General features: G+C 43.3%; 1 protein-coding gene across 5 annotated transcripts in view; it reads left to right on the top strand.

Moving 5' to 3' along the window:
- ABCA4 (ATP binding cassette subfamily A member 4) overlaps positions 1-22,215 on the top strand; it is a 131,993-nt gene that overhangs the window by 20,402 nt on the left and 89,376 nt on the right. For 4 of the 5 annotated variants that reach the window (XR_009608209.3, XM_060626647.3, XM_060626649.3 and 1 more), the window contains exons 6-11: positions 1,925-2,122; positions 15,373-15,462; positions 17,771-18,011; positions 19,022-19,161; positions 19,798-19,914; positions 20,602-20,799. Coding sequence is in view for 4 of the 5 variants with exons in the window: in XM_060626647.3 (XP_060482630.3) it covers positions 1,925-2,122; positions 15,373-15,462; positions 17,771-18,011; positions 19,022-19,161; positions 19,798-19,914; positions 20,602-20,799 (984 nt within the window). In the remaining variant the exon portion in view is untranslated. Of the gene's footprint in view, positions 1-1,924; positions 2,123-5,578; positions 6,259-15,372; positions 15,463-17,770; positions 18,012-19,021; positions 19,162-19,797; positions 19,915-20,601; positions 20,800-22,215 lie in introns of those variants that run through there. The other variant, XM_060626650.3, reaches the window with a different exon arrangement.

Consider the following 22,215-nt stretch of genomic DNA (forward strand, 5'->3'; position numbering starts at 1 on the left):
CTCAGCATGGCGGCACAGTTAACTATGTGACCTCAGGCAAGTTAAATAACCACTCTGTGCCTCTGTGTCCTCATTTGTAAAATGGAGACAGTAAAGGTGCCTACCATATTTGATTGTTATGGGGGTCAAAAAATTAATATATGTAAAGCACTTAGAACAGTGCCTGGCACACAGTAAACGCTCAGTAAACCCTGGCTATTCTTAACACTTCCCTCTTCTGTGCTCTGGTTTCACTGCATTCACTTTAGCACTTACCTGCTCTTTAAATGCCTGCATTTCCAGCTAACCGATAAACTCCTTGGAGAGCAAAAAACTCACCTTATTTTCTGTATCCCCAGTAACCGTTTTAGTCCCTGCAGAAAGGGACTCAGTGAAAGGGCATTGAATGGATGAGTCACTGAATGAAAGAATGAGCTGGAACCTCTGTGGTATCCCAGCTTTTCCACTAGCCTGCTGTGTAATTTTCTCAAGTCACCTAACCCCTCCTCCATCGCTTTTTTCCCCTAGAATATTAGAGGTTTGGACAAAGTGAGCTCATTGATTCCCTCCACCTCAGAATGTTTTAGATGCTGGGATTAGGGTTGGGGGTGGGATTTTGCCTGGGGATAAGAAGCAGAGTGTGGGCAAAACAGAAAGTCTCTGTTGGAACATGCACCCAGTTACAGTCCCCTGAGTTTGATGGAGTCCACATCAACCCAATGTCAGCCATGACCTGTGCCTCATTTAGCGGGTGATGGGGTGGGGTGGGGTGGAGGGATGTAAGTAGTAGAGCCTAAACCTGCCCTGCTCTCCTGCCCTGAGAACTGTGTAATCTGAAGGTTTGAGGAGACTACAGAGACCAGGGAAGCTCAGGAACCTGTTCACAATACCTAGGTGTCAGGAGTCCAAGACTCCAGGAGGCCAGTTGGTATCCTAGGTGGCCAAGGCTCCCTGGGCAGGGTTGAGGTCTCCTTGGTCTCTGAGGCCATCATGGGGACTGTGATTCAGGGTCCAAGAGTCACTGCCCATGAGCTCCACAGGAGCTGTAGGGTGTGGGCTATCCAGCAGTTAGGGTCACCAGATCAAACACAGGATATCCAAGTTAGTTTGAATTTCAGATAAACAAATGATTTTTTAGCGTAAGTATGTCCCATTTGGACTCTATTTGGAACATACTCATACTAAAAGGTGCTCATGGTTTATCTGAAATCTAAATTTAACTGGGCATCCAGTATTTTTATTTGCTAAATCTATTGAGAAAGGAGAGAGGGTGTTGGTCTCTTGCCATCACTCTGAATGCATCCTAGCCACTCCCACTCCTCAGCTTCAGGGGAGTAGGTCCTGATGGTACCTTAGCATCATGCTAAGAACGGATCTCTCACATTTTAAGTGGCTCTCTGATAAAATGAGCCTTGGGAGCGTATAGTTTCCTGTGGCTGCTGTAACAAACCACCACAAACTTAGTGGCTTAAGACAACACAAATTTATTATGTTCTTGTTCTACAGGTCAGAAGTCTGAAAGTCAAGGTGTTGGCACGGCTACATTTCTTACTGGGGAATCTAGAGGGAAATCCATTTCCAGTTTCCAACATTCCTTGGCTGGTGGCCTCCCCAGCAGTGGCTAGTCAAGTCTTTCTCATATCACATTATTTTGACATTGTGTCTTCTACCTCCTTCTTCCACTAGGTTTAAAACAAAAACAAAAACAAAACAAAACAAAGCAAAAAACCCTTGTGATTCCATTGGGTCCACCCAGATAATCCAAAATAATCTCCTGGTCTAAAAGTCAGCTAATTAGCAAGCCTTAATTCCACCTGCAATTCTAATTCCCCTTGCCCTACAACACAATGTATATACAGTTTCTGTCTGTTAGGACATGGACACCTTTGGGGTGGCTAGTATTTTCCTACAGGGAAGTTTCCAATTTTGCTTCTCTTGCCTGCAGTTTGCTCATGGAGTCCCAGACCTGACACTGAAGGACATTGCCTGCAGCGAGGCCCTCCTGGAGCGCTTCTTAATCTTTAGCCAGCGCCGTGGGGCACAGACAGTGCGTGATGCCATGTGCTCCCTCTCCCAGGGCACCCTCCAGTGGGTGGAAGACACTCTGTATGCCAACGTGGACTTCTTCAAGCTCTTCCGTGTGGTAAGGGAGGCATTTAGCGGCTTACCTCGTGGAAGGTAATTCCTGGGTGCAGTGGAGCCTGTCGCAGGTCATCAGGGACTCACAGATTGACAGAAAGGCTTGAGCCTGGCGTTCACAGTTCTTAAGGAAACTCCAGGCTCCAAAGACCTAAGGAATCTTGACTGATAATATATCTAGAGCAGTTGTCCAGGCACCCAGGAGTCACTGTTGGGTTCACCATTAGTTTTGTGGTTATGAGAGAACCATGGGTGGGGGAAGAATTGCAGAGAGGGAGGGAGGCAAACCATAAGAGACTCCTAGATACTGAGAACAAGCTGAGGGTTGATGGGGGGTGGGGGAGAGGGGAAGGTGGGTGATGGGCATTGAGGAGGCACCTGTTGGGATGAGCACTGGGTGTTGTATGGAAACCAATCTGACAATAAATTATATTTAATAAAAAAATTAAAAAAGTAAAAAAAGTTATGTGGTTATGTAGTTACGTGGCTAGGTTCACCCTTAGTTATGGGGCAGGTCTGAGTCCACTCCAAATGTGGGACAAATCCTCTCTACCGCCGCTAGCAGTGGTGGAAAGGAGAAGGCCTGGTTTGACTCCCTGCCCTACCATTTCATAAGATAGCTGACCTTTACTGGCCCCATTACTCATGTATAAAACAAATATAATACTGTATAGAATGTTAACAAGGGAGACATGGAAAAATAAATGTAAAGCATTTAATAAATTTCAACAAATGAGAGCTTCACACTCTGGGTCTGCTCTTGACCACAAAGGTTGCCTTTTCTGGGTAGAAAAGAGTAACAGAAAACTTCATAGTCTCAAAAATTTGGAAAGCCCTCAATTAGCTCAAACCTGTGTTCTAGAACTGCATCCCAGACACACTTCTTGGGACTTGATAATACCTCCTCTTTTGCTAGGAGGATGAGCGGGAATTATAAAAAGGAGGTGAAGAGCAGCAGTTCTCACACTTCAGAGTGTATGAAAATCATCAGGGCAGCTGGTAAAAGATGCAAGTTCCAAACTGCCATCCCCAGAGACTGATGCAGGAGATCTGGGCTGGGCCCAGAACCTGCCCTGTTACCTTAAGGGATTCCAGTGGACATCATTGCAGGCCGTGCTTTAAGAAACACTCAAAATTAGAATCCTTCAGAGAAGATGACATATATAATAATATAATAACTATATACAGTTATACATATAATTATATGTAGTTATTATATATAACTTAATATAACTTAATAATTATATATAGTTATATATAATAACTATATATATAGCTCATGTATATATAAATGTTTCTAGGATCCAATTGTGTTTTTTCTTGTGCCTACATTTAAAAAAATTTTTTTTCAATTTTTGCTTATTTTTGAGAGAGAGAGACAGAGCATGAGCAGGAGAGGGGCAGAGAGAGAGGGAGACACAGAATCTGAAGCAAGCTCCAGGCTCTGAGCCATCAGCACAGAGCTTGATGTGGGACTCGAACTCATGAACGGTGAGATCATGACCTGAGCCAAAGTCAGACACTTAACAGACTGAGCCACCCAGGTGGCCCTCTTGTGCCTGCATTTTACTTTCTGAAACTGTGTTGTAGGAATACGTCAATCATGAGAACTTCGTTGAGGAATTTGCGTTTTGCCTTTTTATGGTTGCTCTCTCAAGTCTGAGAAAATCCACTCTCAGCTTGTCTTAAAAAGCAAGCTGAAAGCTTTTAAAAATAAAACAAAATAAAACAAGACCCCTCCATTTCTGGCAGAGTTTATACTTCATTCCTTTCGAAGTGTGACTCTCCCTTAGAATGTTACTCTACAATGTTCCCAGCTCATCTCATCGGGTGGGTCTCCAGAGTGGTAAGAGGGGTCGGTACTTATGGATGCCATCACCACTGAGAGCCCAGGACCCCAGAAAGCTCTCTTGGCTCCCCATGCCGCAGGGAGAATTAAAGGCATGTGGTTCAAACTTCTCTGTCCAAAATTCCAAAGGGAGTCAATTTTAGACTCATTCCTTGGTTTGCTTTTAGAATCGGAAGAGGGAGTAAGGTGATAAAGATCCCTTATTCTGGACAGCTGAACACCAGCACAGCTAGGGACTAGTATCTGTGTTTACAGAGGTGTTAAAGGGCCCTGGGCACCCAGGATCGTGAAATCTTCTGGTCACTAGAAAAAAGACAGGGTTATGCATCTCTTTTTGAAGTACCTTGGCTTCTGGAATAGGCAAATGTACCTTTAGGGCATGACCACCAATACTGGGAAAACAGCTTGTAGCAGGATAATGGGGGACCTAGGCAAAACTTTCCATTAGGGACTAGAACCAAACTCAGGTCACTGGCTTCAGAACGACCAGAAAGTCTTTCCTTCTGTAAGTGCTAGAGTTCAGAAACCAGAGGAGAACTCTGGCTGGTCGTCCTCACTGACCTGAGACCTGTCCTGCGTGGTTGCTCACAACCTCTGTACATGTGTTCATGCACTCAAACCTGACCGGGTGCCTTCAAGGGGCTAGGCACTGTGCTGAGGTCAAGTCTCCAGCCGTGAGCCTTGAGCCATGAGCCCTCCCACCCTCACTGAGCTCTCAGCCTGAGATAAGCAAAAAGGTGTTAGAAAAACCAACACTGACAACATTTGGTCACTGTAGCAGTGGTTCCCAGCCTGGCTGCACATTGAACCACCTGGGTAACTTTTAAAAATTACCAATGCCTGGCTCCCACTCCCAGTGGGCCTTAGTGTTTTTAAAAGCTTCCCAGATCATTTCAATATCCAGCTGGGTTGAGAATCACTGACCTAGAACATAGGAGTTTGATTCCCAGGTTGAGAATCACTGACCTAGAACATAGGAGTTTGATTTACAGTCTCAGTTTCTGTAGATGAAGCATAATAATAGTATCCCAAATGCCACGAAGGCTTCAAAGCGCTTTCATTTGATCACCCATAAGACCAGGGTGCTGTGGACCCCATCCTCCTTGCCATTCTTTTAACAAAGACAACTCATAGCCCCAGAGACACCCTGGAGGAAAAAAAAAACTCAGCAGGAAGTGGGTCCCCAAGACAACCCCCTACCAGCATTCTTCTTGCTCCTGCTCCTCTCTGGGGAAAGACGAGACCAAGACAGGACGCATGGAGTGCAAGCAAAGAAGACAAACACCCTGTCTGGTGCCCTTGAAATGTCCTTCTTCATTTGAAAAATGGATAGAGTGGCTAAACATTAAAAAATAATAATAACTAACAAGGAAACCCAAAAGAGATTGCAGGCATGAACACCAGAGTTTTGCTTTTACTGCTCCTGTACCTATCTTCTCAGTGTTTTCAGAAAAACAACCCTGAGGCAGCAGAGAAAGGCTCAGGGAAGACCCTCAGACCCTCTGAGACTGCCATCAGGGAAGCAGGGGCTGCTCCGAGGCCAAGGGTGGGGGCCACTCCGGGACTAGGCTGTTGTTGCAGCTGGTTGGCGGGCAGCCACGCTTAGCTGCAGCACGGGGGAATGCTGCACCTTCTGTTCTCCTGGGCTGTTTCTCATACGCGTGTCCGCCAGTGTGCAAATAAGGTTTATTAAATGCCAAGTTAGTGCTCATTAACAAAGAAAGAGGGGCACTATCAGCAAGCCGGTGTGACCATCCCCGCCCCGTGGTGTAAGGTGCGGGGCGTGCGTTAGTGGGTGGGCGTGCAACCTCCAGACCCGGCGGTTCAGCTGAGGGAATCCGGGAGGAGGGTTTGGCCGTTAGCACCAACTGGGGCCAGCTGTGTTTTCCCTCGGCCCCTTGGAGATCAGAAGCCAGTGTTCTCATCCTCAAATAATCCCAACACGGTATCCGCGGCCTGACTCCCACCCCGCCCGTCCCTATACGTACAGTCACGCACACCAAGCGCACGTGCCTGCCAGGGCGTGCGCACAGGCAGGCACGCGCACGCGCACCGCACGCCCAGGGACCTGGGTGGACTGTCGGGTGGCAGGATTTTTCTCTGAGGAGATTTAGGCCCTCCTGGTTTCAGCTGGGCGGAGATAGCTTGAAAGAGCTTGCCTTCACCTGCGGTCTTCTCGGGCTTGATGCCCCTAGCTGGAAAACCAGCAGCTCAGGCCTGGGCCCACGGTATCTGTATCAAGTAGCGTGCGCGCCAACGCTACCTGAAACGTTGCACACCTCGTAAAAATGGTATGTCAGTTTCGGGTGAGGGGTTGGGACGTTTCCCATCAGATTTGGCCCAAGGCTTGCATGCCCCTCCTCCTCCTTCTCCTCCCTCTAAGGTCCTTCCTGTTTTCTCTCCGACTCTGCTGCACAGCTTTGAAATCTTGCTGAGAAGCAAATCTGTCCCTTCTGCTCTGAATGTTTATTTGTGGAAGTTCGGCAGGGGAACGGAGGCTGTGCCAAGACCTGCCACACTGCTGGGAAATCTGAATTTCCCTCCCTTCCCCCTTCTCAATGGCTGTTGATGGAGGAAATTTGGCCTCACGGGCATTTTGGCCCCCGGTTTTCCCCTTTGCAATCGCTTTCAGTGTGGCACAGTTCAGTTTTCCTTACTTGCCCTCAGCCACTATTCTGTCACAGTTTTTACTTTTCTGACTTCATTTCACCTATATCTCTTTCACTGTGGGGTGGCTGAACACTGATTGGAACGGGGAAGGACCCGGTCTTGGGGGGCCGACCGTATGCGCCTTTCAATGTCCTGCTTTGTTCTTGGCTCTGCTCCCTAACTTGCTGAATCGTGGGGAATAAATGTGGGTGGACTGCCCCATGTGAGGTGGCCATGGTTTCTGTTCTCTGGGATCTTTCACTGCAGTTTGTTAAATTCAACTTAGCGCATTTCAATTTTCAGATAATGGTGCTGTGTCACAATTCTCTGGAAAAGCCCCAGTCTCCAGGAATTTATAATGAGGTTCCGTTAATGACTTAACCTCATGATTTCCTCTCCCTCCTGATTCTGAATCTTTGGACTGACAACTTTCTCCCACTTCTGTGTGAGTTTTGGGAGGGAGGGAGAGAAAGGAGTGATACCCAGTGCCAGCAGCATGGGCGAGGGGCAGCAGCTGTTGGATGAAAAAAAATGATGTCAGAAATTAGGGTTTTTGCTTTTTTTGAAAATTATAAAGCTCACAGCAAGTATATTTGGTTTATAGCATTAGTATTTGTTCTGCCTGCATCTGTAAAACCATGTATCTATTACAATCAAAATCTCCACTGGGTGAATGGATTTCGGTAAAGAAATAAAGAGGAAATAGGAAAGAGAAACATTAATGTACATTAAATGTGCATCTGGCCAATGGGCTTGATTGTTACTGGTCTACTTAGATTTCTTGTGGGCCCCAGGCATACAGGAGGCCAGAGTGTGTTTTCATGATACATGAGATGTTATTTTCATCAATTTAAAAGGAAAAAAATACTGAGAGGTCAAAATGAAAATCAGACACAAGAGGACCCCTGCGAAAGTTGCTCTTCTGATAACAGGTCCTGGGTCCTGGCCTTTGCTTAGCAGATACAGATTGAGCACCAATGTATTAGGGATCAGTTTCTCTCCAGGGTATACTGGTTTTGAGAAGGATTTTGGCCTCAGATAGTTCTTAACCTTTTTATGAATTAGGACTACCTTTGAGAATCTGATAACAGCTCTAAACCTTTTCCCTAAAGAAAAAGAAGTTCACGTAGACACACAGGGTAGGAGTTCATGGAGTCTGTGAAGCCAGGCCCTAGGTTAAGAACTTTTGCATTAAAATTTCTTTCTTACCTACTATTAGTATATGTCCTTCCCTCATATGTCCTTCCCTCAAGTGTCTCATAGTCACAGATTCTTCCTTAACTCTCCTTATGAAGTAATCAGCTTCTCCCCTGAGCATGGGACGCAGTAGTGAGAGGACCAGAGGCTGGGCAGCCTGCTGGAGCACACACAGATCTGGGGGTCAGGACACTGGGTCTTGGCTCTGGGTTGGCCCCTAACTTGCTGTCATTTAAGTGACAGTTTGCTTACTTGCTACACACTTGCTCCCCATTTGTAGAATCAAGATAATAAGACCTATGCTAGTTGTCTAATGTGATAGTGAAATTCACATTAGAGAAGAGATGGAAAAGAACTTTGAAACAAAGCATTTTTGCTCTTACCAAAGCAAGAATGCAGCCACTTTGCAGAGGCCCCATTGCTCCCTTGTCATTGCTACACTCCCAGAAATGTTCTGCTCAAACACTTAGGTAGGACATTCTCCCTTCTCAGACCCCTCAGACTAGCAAGAGTCTGTCTCACGCATTGACCTTTCAACTGCCCTTAGATTCCACACTCAGTTTTGCTTTCATCAGCCACAAATATCGGGACTAAAGTCACAGCAGAGGAAAAAAGGCCTAGTTTCTTTGGAGCCAAACAAAGTCCCATCACTTGTCTGTTCACATACTCCAGAGCCCACCCTCTCATTCAGATGCTCTGTCCCTTCCAGTCTTGGGAGACAGCATGTCTCTGTGACCTCTCCTGGTAGAGACAGTTTGGCATTTCCCCCAACCCTGAGTGATTTAGTCTGAATTCTCCACTCATGACGCATTTCCTGGTACTCAGGGTGTCCCCTCCTGGTTGCCCCCTCACCACTGAAGCCTGCTTCCTCTCTTTTCATCTGATGCTTAACAACTGTCAGGTTGCAACAAACATACTTCAAATCCACATTCTCCCAGTTGCCCAGCAACAACTTCCCTCCTGGATAAATCTGGATTTCCTGTAGCAGCAGCCCAGGACTGAACACAGCAAGCCTGTACTGTCTATCCACAGCTTCATCTGCTTTTCACCTCTGTCTGGGTGCTTTCAAAACAGCAGTTCATCCTTCACTCCAGAACCTTCCACCAGTTCCCAAAGGCCATGTCATCCCTGTAAATACACTTTTAACCTGAGGCTACCTATTTACCCTTGTGTTAGATAGATCCTCAGCTTAGAAATAATACTGTTTTCCAGATGGTCTTTTTTGAATCGGAGAAAGTAAAACAAACAAAAATCTCAACTCACAAAAACATTCTTTTGTGTGTCGGCAGAGTGGTATCTGTTTGATTAATCTATTGGGTCTAAAGCATCAGCAAATATTGCTCAAACAAGATTTTTTTTTTTAGTAGCTAATATCCTTTATTCTTCCTTAGCAAAAAATAATATGTAGTCCCAAAGGACAGACATATTTCTTATCCCTTGAGAACCCAAACAGAAACCTAGTATAGAGTCTTTTTGGCTGCCAGCTAGGTCCTTCTATCCATTTCTTGAATACAGATCAAGGCCCAGGGATCCCCTCCCCCCACTCCCAGACCAACCACACATGATGGGAAATGATAGGGACATACCCTTTCCATAGCCCTGTTTATATATCCAGTCTTTCTAAGGAGGCCTAATCAGACCTTGAACTTGGGTTGACAGTGCTGAGCCCGGTTGTGACATGGAAGGGTTACTTGTTATTTGGGAAATTAAGAGAATGTGTTGGCATAGGAAGCAGTGGGGTGCGTGTGTGATTGAGAGACAGAGAGGGAGGATACTTGCCATTTTGGTCTCTGACCTTTTTTCCAGAAATGTTTTTACATTTCCATTCAAATAAACTTATAGTCTCTTCCGGTTCTTTTGGCAGGAACAATCCATGTGAATTTGAATAGATAATGGGGGAGGAAACCAAAGGAAGAGGAGATCCCTGGGAAAGTTATTTTATAATTTATGGCAACATCAGTCAGACAGTCGGTGACTAGATATGCATGGAGAGTTCTCTAGAGGGGGTAGGCACTGTTCTGAGATGTAAATGGTAAAAGAGATGTGAATACGAGACCCCCATCATTTACCATCTCCACTGGAAAGAGCTAGGACAAGAATTGCAGATATGGTATAAGCACATTACTGGAGCTTAGTAAATATATGAATAATGAATATTACTATTAGCAAGATCGAAAAAGAGAATATTAACTAGATATAAAAATGCATCTCAAGCTGTTGTTCCTCCTGTCTCCTCTCCCCCAAATTCCTGGTCTTGTTCTTATCTGGCTATGTCTCTAGTCACTCTCTCTTCACATTCCTCCCTCCACCTGGAATTCCTGGCCCTCCCTTTCCATCCACAAACACTGTCCTCACCCTCAGGACCATCACCTTGTCTTCTTTCGAACAGTAACCTTTCCTGTCCCCAGGTGGAACTGACCACTCCTTTCCTGTAAGCCACCATTATATCTGTAGAGACATACGTCATGGAACCTAAAGCCTCAATATACTCTGTCTTTTTCCCACTAGATTATAGTTAATTTACTCATTAATTACTATAAAATATTTATTGAGCATCTGTTGTGCACCATGCCGTGAAGATACAAAATTAAAGCCTATCTTTATGCTTACTATGCTTTATGTTTACAGTATAGTGGAGAAACAGACACATTACAAATAATAGTAAACCAATATAAAAATGATAAATGAATGCCCTGAGAATTCTACTAGCAGCTAGGAGGAGCACCTAATTCATGGGGAAGGAAGGCTGAAAGAGCATGGTAGTGAGGGAAGGAAGACTTTCTGGAGAAGTCAAGGTGGTTTCAGATGAGTTGACAGTGGCCACTAGGAGTGGTGGTGAGAATGGGGTGGAATGGGATGGATTGGCCATTTTATTTATTAGGCTCTGAAGTGATAGGTGTAGCTTTGCAGAGGCCTACAAGAATGTTTGAGACTTGAAAATAAAAAAAAATTATGGCTCTGAAATACAAAGAAAAAGCTTTAAAACTGAAATTAATAAGCATTACATTGAATGTTTAAGGAAGATAATATTATTCAAGTTTAGTTAAATTTAGTATTCATAAAATTTAAAATTCAAAAGCTAGTTTGCAGTCCAACTTTACAAACATTCCTAAGTATTTGCAATGATTGCTAAGAAATCATATTGGATCATTCATTAAGTGAGCTACTCAAAGCTAAATAATTTCAAAAGCAAAATTAAGGGCCTTCAAAAGTGTATATGTAGAAATATATCTATACTGATATGTAGATATGACAGAGACACAGGTGCTTTTCACGTGTGCGTTGTTTGAATTTGATGCAGGATGGAGTTTTAAGACCAGACTATGCCTAGAACCTATGGAGGTAAAAGAGAGGGGATGGAGAAAAGATGTCCACTTATGTAAAACACAGCCTCCGATCATCCTCAGCCCACGGTCAAATGAGGAAAATAGACAACAAACTCACAAAGAAGGGGAAGTAATTAAAAACAGTTGGAGCTGGTGACTTACTGATGTCCAATCTCTTTGGACACATGAATGTGACAGTTCTTTATTTTCCATGCTCTGGGTTCCTAGCCCCTTTTGGGTTCCTTCTCATTACCTAGGACCTGGTTGCTTTATTTCTCTGCACTTAGGACTCTAGTCCTTGACTCCAGCTTCCTCCCATACCAGTTTTTCATATGTCCCTTGGCTACCCTCTTTGCAATCTGAGGGCTTATCCTGCCCACACTCAGACTGAGTACCAGTTCCTAGGTCTCTAGGCTGAGGATTTTGACAATGGAATGGGAATGGGTATGGATCAGTGATGACTTTTAGGCTTTTAGCTTTGGTAACAGGTCAGAAGTTGGTGCCACCAGATGAAGAAGTGTGCACAAGAGCAGAAGCTGGTCTGGGGATGGTGATGTGATTAGTTTAGGATGAGTTGGATCTGGGCAAAGGTCCAGCAGATGGTTGGGGGTAGAGGTTGGGAGTAGAAGTCATCAGCAAAAAGGTAGCAGATTAAATGATGAGGGGAATGAAACTATCCAGAGAGAGTATGCAAAGTGAGAGGAGTGAGGCCACAGAGGCCCTCAGGAACCTCAGCACTGAAGAGAAGGTGGAGGCAGAAGAGCTCCTGGGAAAATCAGAGAAAAATCAGAGCAAACCAGAGAAGAGCAGTGTCACAGACATTGAGGAATGAAAAGGACATGATTAAAAGTGTTGAGAGAAGCAGAGAGGTCTGAAAACACAAGAATCAAAAGTATCTATTAGACGTAAAAACTAGGAAGAAACTGGGGATTTAGCTAGAATGTTATAGCATCTTGGTTGGATGGTGAGGATGGAAGACAGGAGTATTGGTGATGAATTGATGTCACTGAACATGGACTACTTTTCCAAGAAATTTGGGAATAGAGAGTGGAGGAAGGCAGTTAGACTGTAGCTACCAGGGAATAAGGCATCAGAGGAAGTTCTCTCACATGTGAGGATCTTGAGCACATATATGTGAGAATAGTGAAAGGAAAGCTGAAGATACATCAGTGAGATTCTTGAAGGTAAACTTAATTAAAGGGAGAACTTTGTTTTGATCATTGCAATACCCGCTCCCCCCCCCCAGCACCTGGCACATAGCAGACAGTCTATTCCTATTTGTCAAATGTGTAATTATGTCACTTAGAAACTGTAACAGAATGCTGAAAAAAACAGTGGGTTTCATATTCTTTCCAAAGCAGAGTCCTGCAGTAGGTCATTCAGGAGTGATGTGGAGGCTCCACAAATTTTCCCAAGAACCCAGGCTCCTCTTCCATCTGCCACTCATCCCTAGCATGTGCTTGTCATCTGGTGATCTTGAGATGTCTGCTCTACCTCTCTCAGCACATCAGTGTTCCAGTGTTCCTCCTTCAAATGGCGTTCCCCAGGAGCCCCACTTCGTGACTTTTCCTGATGCCATATTGGTCCAGTTTTGTCACATGATCACCCCATATACAAGGGAGGCTGGGCAATGTAGTTTTTTAAGCTAGGCATTATCACCATTAGCAAAATCAGATAGACCTACATATTAGGAAATGTAGAAAGAAGTCCAGCTCTATGGAAGAGAAGCAAGAGAGAAGGCTAGAGGGAGAGCCATGTACCAGTTCATGAGAGGCCATGTGTGTATAGCACTGATATTGACTCTTTCTCCTGGAGGCAGTAGGGAGCTATATAAGATCTTTGAGCAGGAGAGGTGACATGGTTGGATTGGCTTGTTAAGTAACTCAGGTTACAGTTTGGGGAATGCATTGGAAGGAAGGAATCTAGAAGTTAGGGTCCATCAGGAAGGCTATTCTGATGAAGTGTTCTGGGAGAGAGGCATGGAGAGCATGGGCAAAGGCAGTCCTAGTGAGGAAGAGAAAAAGGATAGGAGGGAGTATTTATTTAGTATTCATTTATTCAGCTATTTACTTATTTTTGCTTGTAAATAGCCTCTATTTTTAAAACTTTCTATTACAGAAACAAGTATAAAAGTTGACTAATATAATGAACTCCCATTTATCTGTCACACAGCTTCAACTATTTTCAACATTTGGCTGTTATTGTAATCTGTTCCTCACTTTTTTTTCCCCGATATCTTTTTTTTTTTTTTTAATTTTTATTCTGAGAGAGAGAGAAAGAAGGGGCAGAGAGAGAGAGAGAGAGAGAAAATCCCAAGCAGGTTCCGCACCGACAGCACAGAGCCCCATGCAGGGCTTGAACCCATGAACCATGAGATGATGACCTGAGCCGAAATCAAGAGTTGGACACTCAACCACCTGAACCACCCAGGAGCCCCTCCCTGAAATCTTTTAAAGCAAATCACAGGCAACATATCATTTCACCCTTAGATACTTCCCTATGTATCTCTAACAGATGAAAACTTACTTGTTTTAACAAAACCACAATTCTGTGATCATACCCAACAAAACAATAATTCCTTAATATTATCTAATACCTGATCATGTTCACTTTCCCTCTGATTGTTGCAGTTGGTTTATTAGGTTCAGAATCAAAATAAGGTGCACACATGACATTTTATTGCTGTATCTCTTAGAGATCTCCTTTCATCTCTAATAGATCTTATTGGATGTACTTAGGAGGTGAATCAACAGGAGTTGGTGATAACTTGCCACTGGCATACATTTTTACCTGCTGGTTTCCTCCCTGCCTAGTGTTCTCAGCCCCACCCTCCCATGAAATGAAAACAGGAATTAAAGTGCTTTGCCCAGCGTATGCTGAAACTATTTTCAAGGAGTTTGAAAAGAAGTCCTGGCAAGACCAATAGCTAGGCTCAGTGTGAAGGTTAAGGAGAGAAGATGCTTCTCAGTGGTATAGTTTCAGTGGTGGCTTTGCTGCTACTTCCTCTGGTAAATTGTTCTCCTGTCTGCTTTGTAGCTCTCAGAACAAAACCTTTCATTTTCCAGCTAGAAAATGATCTAGAAATGCTGATGTTCCATGAGTGTGCCTATATTTATTCTCCAGTATCCAGGTCAGAGAGAATGCGAGGGCCCCTGTACCTACAGCAGGGAGAAGGGAGGGCAGGACCACTGCTTGAAATGGGAGGCTAGACTGCTCACACCCTAATTCCACCTGCTTCTCAGCTATGCCGTGGCTGGATCAGCCCACCCATCGTTTAGGAGAACCACCTTGGCACATAAAAAGCTGAGGCTTGTGGCTTGTGGTCCACAGATATTTGAGTCAGATATTACACATTGATTTTGTTAAAAATGCAAAGCCCCTGCAGACATACTCAAGATGCACTTTGAAAACCACCATCTTAAAACTTAGAATTCATTCCTAAAAGACACAGGATCAGTGGTTCAATCAGTTCTGAAACTATAAAGAATGAAGCCATTCACTCAGGACTAGAACTTGGTTTCAGGAAAATGAATTTTTCAAATTGGGCTCAGGTTTGGAGCCAGCAAACTTGTGGGCTTCCACATTCCCCATATAGATGGAAAGTGGTGAATAGTTTTGTGTTGTCACATGGGCCTGGGATCACCAGAACACCGCCGTCAACTAGATAATCTGCAAGGAAACTTCTCTTCAAAGCTACAGCAGCAGCTTTAAAAGCAGAATGACATAACTAGCCAAATCTTCCATGTAAGAAAATAGTATTGAACAGAGGAAGAGTCACAGCCTACTCGAAGGGCCACAAAGGGAGCAGAGACGTGAACAGTGCGGAAGCCTGAGAGTGTCTGCAGAGCCCAAGGTACACAGATGGGCACCTCTGTGCACAGCCTTCCCTTACAGTCCAGCAGCTGTGCTGTTTTTCTTCCTCCAGGAGGCCTGTTTGATGTTGCTAAACCAGCAATCAGAATCGCTTTGGCATATTTAATGTCACTGTGAAACTATTTGTGATTGGCTAGCTCAGCGGCATCACTCGGAATTGATTTTTCTCAATTAGATAAAACAAGTTTGCTTTTGAAAGTAATTTAGCAGAAGAGGTCCTATGATGAAAAAAAAGGAGGAAATGTTTTTCAAGCATACAGGAGATTGGATAGCACCCATGTGTATACATATAACTTATACATATATATGTATATACACATACTATAAACTTTTTATATATTTTTTTCCTATCAATCATAGCTTCCCACACTCCTGGACAGCAGTTCTCCAGGTATCAATCTGAGATCCTGGGGAAGAATATTATCTGTTATGTCATCAAGAATTCAAGAGGTAAGTAGCCTGATGATACTAATGATAATTTTATTATATCTTTCCACCATTTTACCACACTTACTATATCAAACAACTTAATTTTACCTTAGATCTGTTCAAGGAGAAGTACTGTTTGAACTTTCCATCTAGTAATTTCAAAGCACCTGTTCATATCCTAAATTATCTGTAGTCCTAGGTTGGAGGCAAAAAGAAGGGAACCATGGTTCTGATTTCACACCTAGGAAGAAATGGCACCCTGTCTTGTGTGGCAGATTATCAGTGGATTTGCATTGAATCTAATTCCTTCCAGTATTGATGTGGTTCATCCTCTTATGCTTTTACAATTCACCTAAAATCTATACTGCTAATAGCAACAACATATACTTACAGACTGCTTACAGGCACTATTTTAAAGTGTCTTAAATATATTGACTCATTCCATCATAAAATAATTGACATTTTTGTGTTTTGTGAAAGAAGTGCATGTTTTAATTAACATCTGTTTGCCCAAGCCTTTTCCATATAGGAATTGATTCTCCACTCAATAGATGAAAACTACTGGGGGCATAATAATGAAGAGACAAGTATGATCACTACCCTGTGAAACATGCAATCTAATGGGGAAGAGCAACGTAAAATAAACAGTTACCTTCAAGTGTGATTATGAAAGGGAGGCAAAAGCTGAAGTATGATTTTCGCCAAACATTTCTGCCTTCCAGTATTTCTCAGCTGACTTGGGCTTAGCCAACCTGGAAAATTGCATTGTGGAATCTGTCTGCATAAAACTAAGTTCATCCTGATCAGGGTGTGAGTGCTGCTATGAGGGAAAGTTAGAGAAAGGTCCATTGTACTGATGGCCACCTGTTCTAGTAGGAGTCTCTGACATTCTTTTCTTCATAAGCATTTAAAAAATTCTTAGCAGTATAATAGGGTAGAAAATGGTAGAGAATGTGAAAAAAGTTCCCAAAACATATCAACACTCCTCATTCCGTGTGGGAGTCCCAGAAGTCTTCTTGCCTGTCTAGATAGCAAGTGTAAGCATTTCTGAACTGGGTTGCAGCAGATGGCTCAGTTTATATTAACTGATACTAGACCATTTGACCCCAGAACAGCCCCTTCATCTCCAAGTGCTTTGATTAAATGAGCAACATAATAATGATAATAACCTCTTTCAAGACTTATCATAAGACTTACTGTTGTCGAAGCAATTTGAGATTCCAACTTTATTATTGAAGCCTAGGCTGTGATTATAGGCATGACTCACAGTGTGGATTCTACACAGCACTCAACAGTTTCAGAGGGCAAGTGTTGGCATGTGGACAAAGACAGGGATGGCAGGTAAACATCACTTATTGAAGTAGGGGGAACTGTTTTAAGTCTCCTGTGATTTGAATCCTAGTGTTTTCCTTCTTTTTTTTTTTAATTCCCAAGTGCCTTTGGAAATTAGTAGTAAGTGTGTTTGGGGAATAAAAGCAGCATTGTTTTTATTTTGTATTTTCCCCTAAACCAAAGCCAGGTGGCATATGGAACCTGAGACTCTGACAACTCTGGCAACCGTCAACTTAGTTCTTAGCATTACAGATCTACCTTCAGAGGATGAGTCCAGCAAGGACCACAGGTACCCACAAGGAGAGGAGAAGACCACCAGCCTGTTCTTAGTCTGGTGCAGAATTTACAACGTGTTTTTCCAAGAATGGAGACTTGGTTCTATATTTGCTTGCATCTTAAGTCACACACACACACACACACACACACACACACACACACACAGAAACTACAAACTACACTTTCAGGGAAATAGAAGAATTCACCTTTGATAAAATTAAGCTAATAAGAAGGTAATTTTCCAAATATAAGAAACTAAATTCTAAACTACTTAGCCAAAGAAATTTGCTGTGATCTTGCTTTTTTAGGATGGAACCATTGCTTTATCATTTTATTTCCATTTTTTTCCAGTATCCCCATCTTGAGGGGTAATAGAATCCAAGAACTGGGTTGTAAAGAAATATTCTCTACATTTATCCAAGGACATATTACCAAGGAATTCAGATAAAGGGTACTGGAAAAAAGAAGTGTTAGGAAAATACATTGGAATTCACTCTTTGATTTTCTTTGAGCCTCATCCTAGTTTCCTTTTAGGCCCTGAGTAGATGGAAGAAGGTTTTTATTTCACAGCTAGATTAAGAATTGCTGAGAATATGTATGTTTTCTTTTCAATATGAAAGTTAAACGCATATGTGGAGGTCTCCCCAAACTTTGCAGCTCTGGCATCACAGTGATGATTCTAACTGCCTTAAAATAACCCGAAGCATTTGCCTTGCCTTAGTTCGTTCATCAACCGAGTGTTCAAGACTTGCTGTGGGTGACCAGGCCTCTCATGCAGGCTGGGGGTCCAGAGACCTTCACACAGCTGATGAGCATCCTGTCTGACCTCTTGTGTGGCTACCCAGAGGGAGGAGGCTCTCGAGTGTTCTCCTTCAACTGGTATGAAGACAATAACTATAAGGCCTTCCTAGGGATTGACTCCACAAGGAAAGATCCTGTCTATTCTTATGACAAAAGAACAAGTAAGTTTTCTGAGTCATGTGTATGTAAAATGGCATCTGATGTTGGTTAAGCTGATGGTTTAACACTTCCAGGGAACCCCAGTCCTGGGGTTAAGTTGGTTTTGTTAAGGGGCCCCAGGCAAAGAATCTTCTTCCAGAAAGTCCATTTCCCCTTGAAGGAAAGGGGCAATGCTCATAAAAACATTTTGGATATGAGCCAGGGCAAGAACTGAGATCCACTTGGAAGGGGAACAGAGGGGACATTTTCCACTGATCTGACTGAACTAGGGTTAAGTTCTGAAGAAGGGAAGAAAGATAAATGAGGAGGCAACCCAGAGTTACAAGCAAAGCTCAGGTCAGAAGGGCCCTGGCAAGTAAACACGGCTGCAGGATGTTTTTACAAACACAGTGCAGTGAAATTCTGTGTGTGCAGTACTGAGTTACGTTTCAAATGGCAGGTCCCTGGCAAGCCATCTTTCCCGTCTTTTATTATTTTGGGAGGGGGAGGCTTCTGTGGGGTACGGGAGGGTGGAGTGGGGAAGAAATACAACCGGGTGACCTTTTAGTTAAAAATTGAAAAGAGGCAGCAAGGCACGCACCAGAAGTAGCTGTGCCCTAAGATAGCCCACACGACAAATTAAGCAGCTATGTGGAGGGAAATTATTGAGACTAGAGCTGAGATTCCAAGGGGAGGCTTTGTTTGGCTTCTTGTCCCTTGCATGTGAGAATGGCATCTGTTCCTTGCTATAATCCCAGGCAGGCTTCTCAGGCTCCTTCTAAAGCAGAATAAACCACAGGGCAAACCCCATCCTTTGTTTCTCTGATGAGGCCCTTATTGAGATGCACTGTGGCATTTTGTTACTTACTAATGATGAGCTTGTTATTGGTGGGGTACAGCCTATTAATTTAGGTTATTTGTCAAATCCTCCAGCATAGAGTTGAATGAGACATGTGATTTGAACACACTAATGACTATGTTTAGCTCTGAGCAACTGGAGTTTCTTTAAAATCTGTCCCTTCTCTCCTGGCAGCGACCTTTTGTAATGCATTGATCCAGAGCCTGGAGTCAAACCCTCTCACCAAAATAGCCTGGAGGGCAGCAAAACCTTTGCTGATGGGAAAAATCCTCTTTACTCCAGATTCTCCTGCAGCTCGCAGAATACTGCAGAATGTAAGGTCCCAGCTGGTCTTGCCCTTTCTACCTTGGACCTCCCAGAAGAATGAGAGAGTGAGGAAAAGCATGCGCCTGTGCACATGCACACAAGCAAATGCACACAGGCACTCAAGTACTCATATTCCTCTGGTAGCAAGCCTTATGTTTGTTTTTTGCTTAGTGGAGTCTTGGGTTCCTCCCCCATCCACAGTCATCATTGGAATGCTTTGTGCCAGAGTCACTGGCTGGGCCCTCCCTTCTCTACAAAACCTACAATGAGGTTTTCTTCCCCAGAGCCTGACTTTTATCTAATGGAAGGGATCACTGTTCTCTGAACCCTGGCTACCCAGGAACAAAGGGAAGAAGGGAGGAAGAGCATTTCCTCAGAGGGAGTCCAAATCTAGCTTTAATGAGGTTCTGAGACAATAGCATCATCAATATTACATGTATCTCTGAGGTATTAAGAAACAGATTCTGTCATTGTACAGGCTGGGAAGTAGCATATTTTTTTGGGAAATATCAGTAGACTGAGAAAATAAAGATGCTTCCTTGAAATCCTTTCTCAAACACTGAGGGTTTGTGACAGGAGCAGGGAAAGTAGAATAAAAAGTTCTCTCTCACTTTTTTCCTCTCTGTTCTTGTCTCTGGTTTTAGGCCAACTCAACTTTTGAGGAGCTGGAGCGCCTTAGGAAGTTGGTCAAAGCTTGGGAAGAAGTAGGCCCTCAGATCTGGTACTTCTTTGACAAGAGCACACAGATGACCATGATCAGAGTACGTATGGCAGGGGAAGGGGAGGAGAAGGGCCAAGAAAGTTCCATAAATTTCCTTTTCTCAGTAAGGGTTGATCTACTGGAGTTGGATCGAAATACAACAAGCATGGGCCAAAGGCACTAGTTCTGGAGTCACTGACTTTGGGTGGGAAATGTTTCTTAAAATCTGAGGGAAATGGTGCAAACTGCCACAACATCAGTGGCTTCCTGAAGTTTCTTGCTTTTATAGATTCACTTGAGGGCCTCAGATTCAAAGGATCATCTACCCAAGGGGCCAGCTCTGTAACTGCAAAGGTGGTTGTGTATGTCTGTCTGCTGTCGTTACCAACTTTGCAAAGCCAGGAGACCAGAGTCTTCTATAGCAGGGATAATTAAAAGAGAACAACAGCAACAACAACAACAAAAAAACCAACAACAACAAAAAGAAAGCTTCTGATATACCATTTTCCCTGTCATTCTTCCCAACCCCCAACATACACATTTTTATTCTATACAGACCTGTGTATTTAAGGGAAATTGGATATAGATAGGTATGCCTTATCGTGGAATGAAACCCACTAGCTTTTTAGGGAGGTTTAAAGTCTATCCCTATTCATTAAAAATTGGAAATGGCCTGAAACAAGGCCAGAGATCCTATGGAATCTCTAAGTAATATAATAATAATGTAATAATATTGCTTCCTCCCAAGGACACCCTGCAGAACCCAACAGTGAAAGACTTCTTGAATAGTCAGCTTGATGAGGAAGGTATTACTGTAGAAACTGTGCTGAACTTCCTGTATAAGGGTCCTCAAGAGAATCAGGCTGATGACGTGGCCACCTTTGACTGGAGGGATGTATTTAACATCACTGATCGCACCCTACGCCTGGCTAGTAGATATCTGGAGGTAAGGCATCTCATTTTCCTCATTGATGAACCAGGAATTCTCACAGTTCCCAAACAGAGATGGATCCTGTTCTCTAATAGCTTTTGCACACTTGAAAAAGTTCCCTTTTTACATCCCCTACCTCCTGATGGCTCCCTGACTCCACCCTGGCTGCTCCTCCTCCCTTGTAGCCTATACCGTAGTTGTGCTTGTCCTCAGCCCTCTCTTGTCTGCCATAGCTTCGTTCATCATTGGCCTCAAGTTCTGAGGTCCCACTGCTTTGTAGAAACTCTCATCCCCAGGTTCTACAGGCACATCAGACTCAATATATCCCAAAACAGATTTTCCTCCATAAAATCTGTCCTCCTCTAGCATTTCCTACCCTGATCCCTGTCCTCAGCGTTATTCCTTTTTTTTTCTTACAATAGGAATGATTTTCATTTTTTTCCTTCTATAATTAATTAGTTTATTTTTTAAAATTTACATCCAAGGTAGTTAACATATAGTGTAATAATGATTTCAGGAGTAGAATTTAGTGACTCATCACTTACATGTAACACCCAGTGCTTCTCCCAACAAGTGCCTTCCTTTATGCCCCTCGCCCATTTAGCCCATTCCCCACCCAACACCCCTCCAGCAACCCTCAGTTTGTTCTCTGTATTTAAAAGTCTCTTATGGTTTGTCCCTTTCACTGTTTTTATCTTATTTTTGCTTCCCTTCCCTTATATTCATCTGTTTTGTATCTTAAATTCCACATATGATTGAAGTCGTATGATATTTGTCTTTCTGTGACTAATTTCACTTAGCATAATACACTCTAGTTCCATCCATGTTGTTGCAAATGGCAAGATTTCATTCTTTTTAATCACTGAGTAATACTCCATTGTATATATATACACCACATCTTCTTTATCCATTCATCCATCAATGGACATTTGGGCTCTTTTCATACTTTGGTTATTGTCAATAGTGCTGCTATAAACATTGGGGTTCATGTGCCCTTCGAAACAGCACTCCTATATTCTTTGGGTAAATACCTACTACTGCAATTGCTGGGTTGTAGGGTATTTCTATTTTTAATTTTTTGAGGAACCTCCATACTGTTTTCCGGAGTGGCTGCACCAGTTTGCATTCCCACCAGCAGTGCAAGAGGGTTCCTCTTTTCTCCGCATCTTTGCCAACCTCTGTCATTGCCTGAGTTGTTAAGTGTAGCCATTCTGACAGGTGTGAGGTGGTATCTCATTGTGGTTTTGATCTGTATTTCTCTTGATGATGAGGGATATTGAGCATCTTTTCATGTGTCTGTTAGCCATATGAATGTCTTCTTAGAGCTCAGCACTGAACCTAATTCTCAAGCCAGAGATTTTAGGGTCATCCTTTTTACCGTCTTCACATTTGACCCAACAGCTATTATTTACTGGGTGTTTCTTTGTGCCA

This window comes from Panthera onca, chromosome C1 (assembly GCF_046562875.1).
Source record: "Panthera onca isolate mPanOnc1 chromosome C1, mPanOnc1 haplotype 2, whole genome shotgun sequence".
NCBI classification, from domain to species: Eukaryota; Metazoa; Chordata; class Mammalia; order Carnivora; family Felidae; genus Panthera; species Panthera onca.